At 41.0% G+C, this 12,479-nt stretch overlaps 1 protein-coding gene across 1 annotated transcript in view; it reads left to right on the top strand.

The window, feature by feature from the left end:
• The window catches only part of ctdp1 (CTD (carboxy-terminal domain, RNA polymerase II, polypeptide A) phosphatase, subunit 1), an 83,293-nt gene extending 79,208 nt beyond the window's left edge, over positions 1-4,085 (top strand). Inside the window, exon 13 of the mRNA XM_083981548.1 lies at positions 2,227-4,085. Coding sequence (XP_083837674.1) covers positions 2,227-2,404 — 178 coding nt within the window. The 3' untranslated portion in view covers positions 2,405-4,085. The remainder of the gene's footprint in view (positions 1-2,226) is intronic.
• Positions 4,086-12,479: the final 8,394 nt, after the last annotated feature.

The following is a 12,479-nucleotide window of genomic DNA, read 5'->3' as shown; positions in this document are numbered from 1 at the left end:
GACTTACGACGTAATTGTGATGGTTAAATAAATGTCTTGTAACTTGTTCCAGAGAGAATGGAGGCTCTCTGCCTTCCACCTAGCATCTCTTGGCTGAAAACCAACCTTGTACAGTAAGATCAGTTCTTGAACAGTGGAGAGTTTTTACATCTCATGGATACAGTGTATGGTATATGGAGAACAAGCCCTTGTTAATTGAATTGTGGAATTCTCAGGGGTGGAGGTAGTGTGCTGAGCATGCAGCACTGTTTAATCTGTGTAACATATTGCTTTCATATCCCAATGAAACAACCAGTCTTATTAATTGCTGTCACTTATTGTTAAACAACAGTTTCCTGTAGAGATCTCAGAAGCTCAGTTTTTGCTGCTAGCTGGAGAAGATCCTCTTGAGAATTAATTCACCAGTTAGAGCAGAAAAACACTCACTTCCTCCGTCGCTTTATTCATGGAACATTTACACTCTTTTACCTTTTTACCTCGTCCATTTTTAAGATTCAGAAAGTGTAAGTCTGCTAAAACATGTACCGTATCATGTGTATCATGATCCTCCTAGACCAGGGGTAGGCAACTATATTTGTCGAAGGGCCAGAATTTTTCTCAACAGACACCCCGAGGGCCGGACATTCAAATAGGCCTAGATTGAAATTAAATTCACCTTTTTGCTTAATAATTTGGTTGTTTATATTTATTTTATTTCTCTTGTGCACATCATTTTTTATTTATACACATCTTTGGTGTTTTGTTTTGTATGATATAAAATTAAAAATCTTGACATAGCCCATCATATCATCATTTACATATCATGCTGCTGGAACTTTACACTGCTGGCTTGTATCCTGAGACATGCCCTGTGATTTTCAGTTTAAATATGAAAGGAGGCTGACCACCAGGTCTGTTCTCATGATACAAGTCATTGGTCCTGACACGTGTGTTTCTCTTCTATAACACACATTCTACATCTCAGAGGCGACGTCTTTCACGGGCTTCCTTCACCTTTCAAACGAGGCAGAGCTCAGTGGGAAACTTTAGGAGAGACACAGGCCGAAGGCACCGGGACACAACACCGGGGGAGAAGCAGGTCCGTGCAACCGCGTGCAGGTGTACGCCGCGGACGTGCACGGAAAAACAACTGCGTTGCATCAAATGCGCGCCGCTACAGCTTTTGAGTTGGGAGCGCACATGACGCGCGTCTCCATCTGAACGGCCCCCCATGCATGATGCAGACACGAAGCACACACCTTCGTGTCTGCAACAGGCAGGGAAAACCCTGCAGTCCAGCCGGCTCCCCAACGGCTGCGGCCGGCTGCAAGGCGTTTCCTTAGCCCAGTGCTGGGGCTCACAGGCACACACAAACAATGCGCTGGGACCATAGGCTGGAGCACGTGTTTCCGTTTCCCAGCGCATTGACTTACAGGCGCCGTAGGCACAGAGACCGAGAAATACAGTACTTAAACTATTAGAACTCAGTCGCGGGCCACATTGGAAGGTCCGGCGGGCCACATTCGGCCCGCGGGCCGCCTGTTGCCGACCCCTGTCCTAGACTGTTCCAAGTAAACTTTGATTTCACGTTAACAATTTAAACCTTTTTTTTTTACCAAATCAAATTTGACTAGATTACACATTACGACAGTCAATCTTCTCATTTTTAAAATGATTCAAATCCTGTTGGAATAGCGACATTCCTTCTGACACATGGCAGCCTGGGATCTGGTTCCTGGAAACTGTCCAGCTAGCCAGACGAGCTGTCACACCCATGTATACTGTACCCTATGAATCTTTTAGAAGAACATCTTGAGAGATAAGTGGTAGTTGAGATGATTGATGCTTCTGTCATGCAAACTTAATGCAAACTGTGAAGCTACAGCTACAAACTGCTAACTCAGCTTACAGCTATAAAACCCTGGAAAACCAAAACACATAAATCTAAGAGCATGGATTTTGCACGTTAAACACATTATAACATGCAACATAGTGATGTTAACAGGACGGTGGATTTTGATGGCGTTTAATTTCCAGTGGTATAATCTCTCCATTATAAAATCTGACTTTCACCTATTTTTTTTCTGGTCTCCCTCTATGAAACAATGGAACAAATAGAAGCTAATCAAGCTCTGGCATCCGTTTTAAATAGGGCATCCCTGTTTTAGGCAGCAGCAGAGCAGAGGACTCCCACAGATTAAAGGTTTACAGTTTCCATCCTAAATCTCCCTCTGTCGTTTTTTCTAGGGGCCACAAACGTAAGCACGAGGACGCCAAGGAGGAGGACGAGGACGAGGAGGAGGTGGAGAATAAACAGTCCGCTGACGAGTCCTCCAAAGACTCCAACGAGGAAGAGGAAGGCAGCAGCTCGGAGGCGGACGAGATGGCGGCCGCCCTGGAGGCCGAGCTCAATGACTTTATGTGACGAGGAGCCGTCACGGGAAAAAAGACACAAAAAAAAAGTCCAGTCGTCCCCACGAGTGGTACCTGAAAAAATTATTTTTCTGCTTTGGAGTCAGTGTGTACTTTAGGATGTATGAGCCATGAATGTGTGCTGTAATAAAAATGAATGTCCTGTACAGAAATTACATGTTGCTGTGTAAATAAAGGCTTAGGTTTTTTTTTTTTTTTTTTTGTAGTATTGATATATAGCCTTTTTGGCAGAAAACACTTTGATGTTAACATTTTATTGTAAGATAACAAACAGTAGGAGACGTGAAAATTTGATACTTTTTTTTTTGTTTTACTGTTTTCTATTTCAATTTTTATATTCACGAGAAAAAAAAGAAAAAATGAAATTATAAAGTGTATACATTTTTGCTGGTCGTACATGCCAAAGAGTTCGGAATAGGTTTGCCAAGGCGTGCAGCTAAAAGTTTTACTCTTGACTTCCACTTTTTACTTTTCTTTCGGCCTCCTCCACAGTTTTCTAGGGTCATAACCAGCGGATCTAGACGTTTGAATGTGTCCCCACTTCCCCGAGTTGTTTCTTCCTCCTCGGTGTACATTTGAAGATTTAATCATAAGGTAACTATCTTTTTGTGATTACCACACCCTTTGGTGCATTGTCACTGGAAACTCAACCCTACTGGTGCATTTTCAGTTTCATCCATTGTACAGTGTAGTTCAGTTCAGAGGGGCGGCCTGTGCTGACTGTGAATCTCATATTTTCTCATTTACCTTTTTTTTAATGTAAAGACAGTTTCCCTAATACGGTTCAGACGTTCAGACGTATTATTCAGGACTGTGTTTGCTCAGTTTTCCACTTGTGGTGCTCACAGCATTAGAAACTAGAGTAGCATCTTTCTCCTAAATGACTGTCAATGTCCATCTGGGTAATTGGCAATAAATGTTGTTAGCTGTTGTTATAGAAACCAATTAATCAGCAGAAAGGCTTCTGGAAATAGTTATTCTTTGATTTCTTTTTTTTTCTTTTTTTTTATGATAGCAACATTCACTGTGCTGGGGTGGCAGTGAAAACCTGAAATATCTCGAAACCACAAACAGTCTGAATGACCTGACAGCACCGGGTAAATGAGAAAATGTGTTCCTGGTGATTTTTAAATGAACTCCTTAAATCTACACAACAAACAAAAGTAGTATGAAGTATAAAAATGTCTAAAGTGACTTCAAATTCCAATATTTGTCCTCACGGTGACATTTTGAAGTGGTTTACCTCAGAAGATACAGTGTGACTGCACTTTACCGATACCACACAGCTCTGGGTGTTGGAGACCAAACAGCTTCCACAACGTCTTGCCGTTTTCAAACGAGTCATCCTGCGAAGTTGCTCAGTGTGATCCTAACAGAGTGTACGGTGTGTTGTTCACCTTCACTGTCAAACACAGCACACTCTGTCCTCGTCTCATTCAGTCAAACACCTTTTAGCCTGTAGAAGTGGGTAGTAGTTCCTTCCTGTCCTAAGACACAAAGACAAGTGTGTGTTTGGTAAATGTTTTACCCCCCCGACTTCTTTTCACTTCATAACAGACAAACATGTTTCTACAGTGACAGTCATCCCATTTTGTTTTTCTGTGTCTACAGTGGTTCTACCATGAGTTTCAATCAAAACAAAAACTGACGTTTAACGTATTTGTAAATTTCATACTTGACCTTGAAGAGAAAAAAAAGATACTTTCATTGAATAAAGATGTTTCTAAGTAACGACAAAGAACGTTGGGCTTCTTCTTCTGCACCCTAACGAGGATGTCGTGCGTGAAATATTTTCATTTCCTGCGAACATAATCACGACATCATACCCCAGACAAAAGTCCATTAGCTTTTGCTGCTGCCTCTCTTTCTTTGCTGGGTTTTAAACAGTAGAATCATAATGTGATGGCGCGATGAGTCTCACACCAAGACGTCCTGCTCTGTTAATGGGTTCTGTGTCATGGAAACCATACCAGAACCATTAGGACTCGCTCCAGCGTGCCGCTTGGGTTGATACGTGTGTAGGAAAATGTATTGTAATGTGGGGGAAAAAAAAAAAAAACCTTGTTGTTACACCAAGACAAGCAGCCTCATAACAGGAGACAGCACGACTCATCAGTTTACAATTTTAGATGCAGGAGGGGGGAGAAAAAGAAGAAGGCAGACATAATCTTTTTTTGCAGGGTAAAATCAGGACAATTTCTTCTCAGCCAATCGTTTCATCAGAAATGAATAAAATAGAATTCTCTGTTTAAAATTACAACGTAACCTAAACCAAATAAAACCATTGTTGGAGGGGCATTGCAATTCCTGGAGGATTTGTACTGGTAAAGAAAGATATTGTGGTATTAGTCAGTCATTTGTGATTCAGGAGAAGAGGAAACAGTGGGATAAATCACAGCCATAAAGTCTATTGAAAGCGTGACTGGGGACGTTCTATTATGGGGTGTTTCCTTCCCGTAACAGCCGCCTTTAAAAGCCAAAGCAAACAGCAATAAACAGGAGAGCTGTTTATCCTGTGACGAAGGCGATCGTCCTGCTTCACTGTGGATTTTTCTCACATTTACAGCAATGATGATCACTCTGTTTGATTCTACATTTGAGTGTAAATAAAAGTCCTTTTGGTAGCTGGTTGATTGATGATGATTCACAGCCGTGAGTGCAGTGTAGAGCAGAGAGTCTGAGAAGTGAAACAAAAAAAAACAAAAGATTTGGTTTAAGAAATGATCTCAAACCACTGAGACGTTTGTTTTAGCAAATCTCACAAACAAAATGCAAAATGATGCTCCTCCATGGAGTGAGGCAGGTGAACACAGGTTTATGACCAAACAAACATTTTTATGGGCATCAAATCTGTTGTTTGCAAGAAAACAGACTTTATTCAGCCACTATTAGTGTCATTGTGTTGTTATTAGTTTGTCTGTATGAATCCACCATATTTAAAGGGATGGTTAAACATTTTGGCAAATTGGCCCATTGCCATAATCTCCTATAGTAGGTTCGTTACCTTTAATTATCGGTGCAAGCTATTTTTAGAACGGCAGAGCAGAGCCGTGAGCTGCTCAGAGCTAGGCTACGGAGGCTCATGGGATTTCTTGGTTTCCCTCATCAAACTCATTAAATACACAATCCAACAACTCCAAAACGCTCTGGTGGACAAGTTGTGACCTGCACATTCACCACGCTATGAGATAATAACGGAACGTTACGAGACAGAGTTGTTTTGCGAGGCAAATGCAGAGAGACTGCTTGCCGAAAAACTCCTTCCAACGGGAACGCACATCAGCGGTTTTGCATGATTTTACCTCAAAACTATCCCTTTAATCTACCTGGATCTGTTTCTTTATCTGTATGATCAACTAATTCAAGGGGGGGGTTGTGGTTCGATTCCCAGTGACTCCACTCCTTGGGCAAGTTACTCCACCTGATGTATCGTGAGTGTGTAAATGTCTGTGATAGAACACTGAACACTGCATGAATGGATGGATTTGGGCTCCAATGGTAGCTAAGATCAGAGCAGCAGCACTACTGTAAGTGTTGTCCATTTACCATTGGTGGGTTGGACCTTGTAAATCATCTAAAAATTGAAAAAGAAAAAAATTGAATATGGTAAAAAAAAAATGGACAGGTGCATTAACAACAAAGTGAAATTCAATCAATAATTCAATCCCTATTACTATTATAAACAGATCTTTTGAGTGTTGGATAATTTGTTTAACCTCCAAGTTTGATTCTGGAACTTCAACTGTGATGTGCTGAGTGTGATGCAAACTTTCACTCTTTTAAACACTGGCGTGAGCAGACTTTCTCTTCTGGAGTGAGGTGATCACAGAAGGCCAGTAAGTGGACTTTGAGTCAGGTTTAATTTGTCAGACTCGCTTCGTTTTGGATGAACCCACACACCTGAAGATTGGAAGTACAGATGGAGCCGCAGATTTGTGCTGTTTCATCACTCTTATCTCCTGACACCCTGTCCTCAAGGTTGAACAACATGAAATATACTTTCTACACAGGTGAGTGACAGCTGCTCCCATCGGCCCCGTCCCGAGGATCCACCTTCATCTCTCCGATCTTACTTCTGCTGAGCCGGATTTTCTTCTTTTGTCTTTCTCCCAAAGGTGTTGCTGCGTCTCGGATGTGATTGATGAGCCATAAAGACAATGAGTTGCTCCAGTCTGATTGGCACTTGAGGTCAGAGCTCTGTTCCACCTGTATTGTCTCTGTGAGTGCTTCTTCTGAGGGCTGAGTCTGTAGAGATGAGCTGCACAAGAGCACTGTACTGATGAATGTTTCCTCTGTGAGTCACTAGAAAGAGAAACGAACCCTGAGGCTCTGTTGGCCGTTTCCTTGACCTTCTGCTGGTTCCCACCTTAACAGAGGTGTCATTGATGTGCTGACTGTACTGCAGTGTAGCTGTGCCTGCTGTGAAGACACAGGAAGACCCAAACAAAACAAAAATCTCAGGTGAGTGAAATCTTAGTAGGCTGGTGTGTAGTTGCTATACAGAGGCGGCACGGGGGGCACCCGCCCTTGCAATCTGATTGGCCACCCCGTGTGCCCCTCCAATGGCCATTGACTCGTGGTAATGTCAATCATTTTGTAAAGCTCTTTACTGACTCGGCATGTTAAAACGGAAGCAAAGCTGAAACATTGTGTGACTAGACTGTGTTAAGAACTCATGAAGGCTTTTATTTTGGAAAAAAGAGAAAGGATATGGCTCTGCTAATGAACTCGTATAACTTCCCCAGTCACTGACTTTTTTGCAACATGATGCTCCGAGGTGCACCGAGTTAAGGTAAGAACGTACCACTACAGGTTCTTTAAGACTGTCACAACAATTTTTATAGTAATCTTGAGTTTGTGTAGTACAACTATAGTTGGTGTTGTAAAAGCACTTGCATACTAAAAACACTGTGGCAGTGGTGAAACACAATAATATCTTGTTACCAAATAAGAACTTTTGTAAGCTCAGTCTGTCACAGAAATGTTAAAGAGACCCTGAGAAGTTTGCTTTTGGTTATACAGTAAGAGTCTCATATTAATGTGGATGAATCTACATGAACCACACTTGTTAATGGGTCCATTTATGATAAATATATCGTTTTGTCTTTATAGTTATTTTGATATTATCATTTAGTGGTTGACCCGCCCAGCATTTCCTAGTTTTGGTTTCCCGGACGCTGCCCGGCCTGTCATGGGGATGACGCCGCCTGATCGCTAGTTGGCATCGTTTATGGTCGGAACTATGACGGTATCTGATCGTCTTCGAACCTCCGACTTTCGCTCTTGATTATATCATTATGAGCACTGATACAGGACATGATCTTCAGTCTCCTTGGATCATAAAGTATCAAAAACGTTTCTCTTCTAGAAGAAGATTGAATCTCTTTGTGTTATTAATGGTAAATGTACCTGATTGTGTTTCATAAGACATATTTATTTATTTATAATATATTTATGGGTTGCAATTTAGTTTCTATCAAATATCAACTGACTATTGTGTGTTTTCTATGCTTAGTTAGCACTCAGCATTCCAATTTGACACATTATAAAAAAAAGTGCAAATACAACATTGCATATGTCTAGCCCATACAAATATGTATGTTGATGTATGTTTTGCAGACAGTATGTTACATAAGCACATATCCATCCCATACATGTAATATATTGCACTTCTGAACAGGTTGGCTTTTATGGTTCCTGTTCAATGAGACAATGCAGAAATGCACTGTAAGTGTGATGTGTAACGACACCCCCGTCTCCTGAGCAGAGGGGAAACATGTGTTTGTTTTATTTACTTTATGATGACAGATATACTTCCATACACAGGCAGTTAATGTTTCCACATTTAAAAGAGTTATCTGTCGTCAAACACCGGAGCATCCGTGTGTTTTATTGTTGAGTTACCACATCTTGAGTCATGAGTCTCATCTCCAAAGGTGAGGCGAGGTGAAGAATAATAACTGGGTTCACATCAAAGGGTCTCTGAACCTTTCGCACCTTTGATTAGCAGAGAGCAGACATGAGGCAGCTGTCGGAGTACAGTATGTAGGGCAGCGGAGGGAGGTGGAAGTGGCTGTAAATCGGGCGAGAGCCTCCATTAATAAGTGAATGAAAGGGACTGATTACTCTGCTTATAGCAAACCATTACAGGCGCCTGCATCCACAGTTATCGCTTCAATCTGTGAAGCAAACGCAGCGCAACATCAAAATAAATGAGGTCAACTTTGTCAGAAACTTGGGATCCCAGCATCGTTCATCTTATTTCTAATGACAAACACTGCACTGAATCCCGTCTGAGGTTATTGCTACTTGTAGGAAACATACTGTGTGAGCTTTATCAGCAGCAGTAACTGAGCAGTGGCAGCTTGACTACCTCGCTACATCATTATTATTATTACTCTACATACCCTACAATACATATGTTTCCACCCTTCAAAAGTGCAATGAAATGATTTTACTGTAAAGTCCTTACACAAGGTCCAGCAGCACGATAATCAATCATCCCCAAGGTAAGTTAGCGAGATAGAGAACAGCATGAGCTCAAAGCTGCATAATGAAACATGATAAATCAAGTCAAACATGGGATTTGAAAGCTTGAGGGCATGTTCGGAACAAGTGTTATCTTCTTTTTCGAAGCGACTCCGAGTCAGGACGGAGACGGGCTGGCAGAACGAAGCCCACTTTTTAAAACAGGTCAGGGAAGTTATCAAGAAAGTCACATTTTAATAGTTTCCAGAAATAAATGAGGGGACGATTATTTTTAATAAAATGTGTAAATCTTAGGAAATGTAGAGCTGATAACTGGGCCGGGTCAACATCAAGTGCCATCTTCCATTACGATGCTAATTACATCCCACTGTCCTGTTGTTCTCTATTGATGGTGATTTCAAATTAAAACTTTTTTTTATTTTTTTTTAAACCATGTGACACTTTTAATACAGTCTGATATTTTGACACCATTCCCAGGTCTGTGTGCTAAATATGAAGGTTGGATGATTAGCTTTTCATAACACGGGATACACAGAGAGAGCAGCCTGCCTTTGAAATCCTAGCTTCAGCTTTAAACCTTGGTCTTTTACCAATATTTGCAAGAGAATAAACATATTTTCCAAAATGTCAATCTATCCTTTTTCTTCCAGTGCTCGTCATAAGAAGGTCAGGACTGAACAAAACACCATAATGACTGGACGTCTCTCCATATGTCCAGATCATGTCCCTTTCCCAGAATGATCTGGTTTTACCAGCCAAGCTCTTCTTCTGCTCCTGAATCATTAGTGACTGAGAATATTAATCACAATCCCACACCTCGGCTAATTTCCGTTCCTCCAGAAATACAGCGCTAACTAACACCCGGGGTATTTTTGTCCATTGCCATGCACTGCGGTTGATGTCTTCAGCTTCTCTTTTTGAAAACATCAGAGGCTTTTTCTAGATTATACATTGTACTGGCAGATTCTTTATGGCTGCGCGCTATTATGCTCTGTTTATGTAACAGGGATTTTCAAAGCACCTCCTGAGCCTTGCACAGAAACAAAGCTCAGCCGAGCTTCTCATAGGGCAAAAATATTCATCTTGGCCTCTCTGTTTTCTCCAGTTATGAGTCTTAAAAGTGTTTTTTTTTTCTTAAAACAGGACAAAAGCGACATCAGTGAATGGTTTCTTTCAGCTGTTTACAATCCAAATAAACAGTGATTTTCCTTCTGTATGTTCATTGAGCTGAAGGTGATGTCATTGAGTATACATACTGTAGTATTTGTAAAACAGATGAAACTGATGCGTTGAAGCGCTCCTGTGTTTGTGTTAAACTTTATGTGTCAAGATTGTTAAAAAAAAAAGAGAGAGACAAGATTTCATGCAACAGATGGTGCTGAACATGATGTTTAATCACCAAATAGACAGATTTGATGGAGCAGGACGTGGGAGGGAAGAAGATGAGAAACAATGCCAACAGCTAGTACATGAACCACTCAAAGAAAGCCTTCTGTTGAGAAAAAGCACCAGACCTGTTTTCAGAGAAATCATTCTTTGCCACCAATCTCAAGATAAAAATAAAACGCTGGTCTCCGGTTGGTGTATTTCCTCCTGAGTACGACCGATTCATTAATGGGGCAGTGTGTTATTTGTGGCGGTGATGATGGCTGACTGTGTCCACCACTGTGGATGGCTGGCTCTCTTGACGGCTTTATGATGTGGCCCTCTCTGTCTGTGGGATAGGAGGCTTGACCTGGGACCACTGACTCATGGCTTCCTCTCTGGTCTTTATGAGTCGCTTCCAGACGACCTTCTGATCCGGGATCTGCAGCAATATCACGGCTCATACATATTCCAATCATGCCACTGTATGATATTTCTTCTTTTCCCTTCCCTCAAAGTTAAAAAGACTCAGTTTACAGTATGATCTGCTAACAACCAGTCTGACAGTAAAGGGAATGGAGAATGTTTGTTTTTAATATTATTTTCATTAGATCTTTGTAGCTGTTGTATCAGGAGGAGAGTTCATTTTTACAGTTCAGGAGTTAACCACCCTCCCCTCAATGATATAAACATCATTATGATTTGATTAGAAGGCAGATATTTAATGAGATAATCATATTAGTGGTAATATATGTTGCTAATTATAATTTTCTCAGCAGCTTGCTGCCAACCTCGATAACAAGGGGAATTATATCATCCGCAGCCTTAATGAGAGGCACAGAGGTTTATATTTCATTCATGTAATCGTCACCAAAAGCAGCAGTGGGTGCACCCGCCTGGGTAATTCACTCTCACAGTTCTCCGATATAAAACAAAACTTTGTGACTTAGTAAAAAAAAAATATATATATATATCTGTGGCACTTTGATTTACAGTGCTCATAAAAACCAATGGCCCCAGGCTCATGTGGAAGCCATGGTGTGCCCTCTCATGTCTGAGCTGTGGAGAGAAAAGCGTGTGGGCCAGGGTTAATTAATCAGGAAGCGGCTTTACCAGGTTATTATTACTCCAGCAATTTAAGTCATGCTCTCTGCTCAGCTCTGATTGCTTTAATGTCTGCGGGGTTTATTGGTTTTCTGTAAAAGAACACTTTATGAGTGAAATACAACACCAAGGCAAACTGTCTGGTTTGCTACAGCGTCATTACATAGCTTTATATCAATTACCCTGATAAAAAAGAAAAATACATTACAGGTATTTTGTTATTGAGTTCAAGCTTTTTAAGATTCAACAAGTGAAGTAGGAGCCTGGAGGACATCCATCATTTCTGCTTTTTGTGCAAATAAGAATGACTTCATATTTTGTCTTCTTAAAAGTGAGCGAACCTCAAGGACGTTGATGTTATGTATCCATTGTGAAGGAGCTGATAAACAGCAAGACAAAAGGCCTAAAGGTTAGATGCAACATCAGCATGTTAAAGGGATAGTTCAACAATCTCTAGAGAAGTTGTGACCTGCACATTTGCCATGTTCACTATGAAATAATTATGCAAATACTCAGAACTACTTGTGCTTTTGAAATCACTCCGCCCAGCATCCATGTCTGGAATGTAGTTCCGGCTACGCATTTGCCTCGAAAAACAACTCCATCTCGTAATGCTACATTATTGTTTCATAGGTGAATGTGCAGGTCACAACTTGTCCACAAGAGTATTTTGGAGTTGTTAGATTGTGTATTTGAAGAGTTTTGATGGACAGGGGACCTGTACTGTACCATTCACCTCCATTGTGTTCAATGAGCAGCTTGCATCTCTGCACCGCTGATCTCAAAACAACATGCACAGATAACTAAAGGTAATGAACCTACTCCTATGACTATACTGTAGGGATTATGGCAATAGGCGAAATTGCCAAAATGTTGAACTATCCCTTTAATATGCTCTCTGTGACAGTGCTAACATGCTGGTGTTCAACGGGAATTACATTTACCATTTCCACACACACTCTTAGTTTAGCGTGTGTCAGCATGCTAACTTTAGACTTTTGTAAATTAGCATTGAACACAAAGTGCTGAGGCTGATGGGAATGCTCTGAATGTTTTATGACCCAAACAACTTGCACAGTAGTTTTGCAAATTGCAAAAAAAGGCGAGTG

This window comes from Trachurus trachurus (genome assembly GCF_905171665.1).
Source record: "Trachurus trachurus genome assembly, chromosome: 11".
NCBI lineage: Eukaryota > Metazoa > Chordata > Actinopteri > Carangiformes > Carangidae > Trachurus > Trachurus trachurus.
Note: the sequence above shows the minus strand (reverse complement) of the source record. Positions and strands in the feature narration are given on the sequence as shown.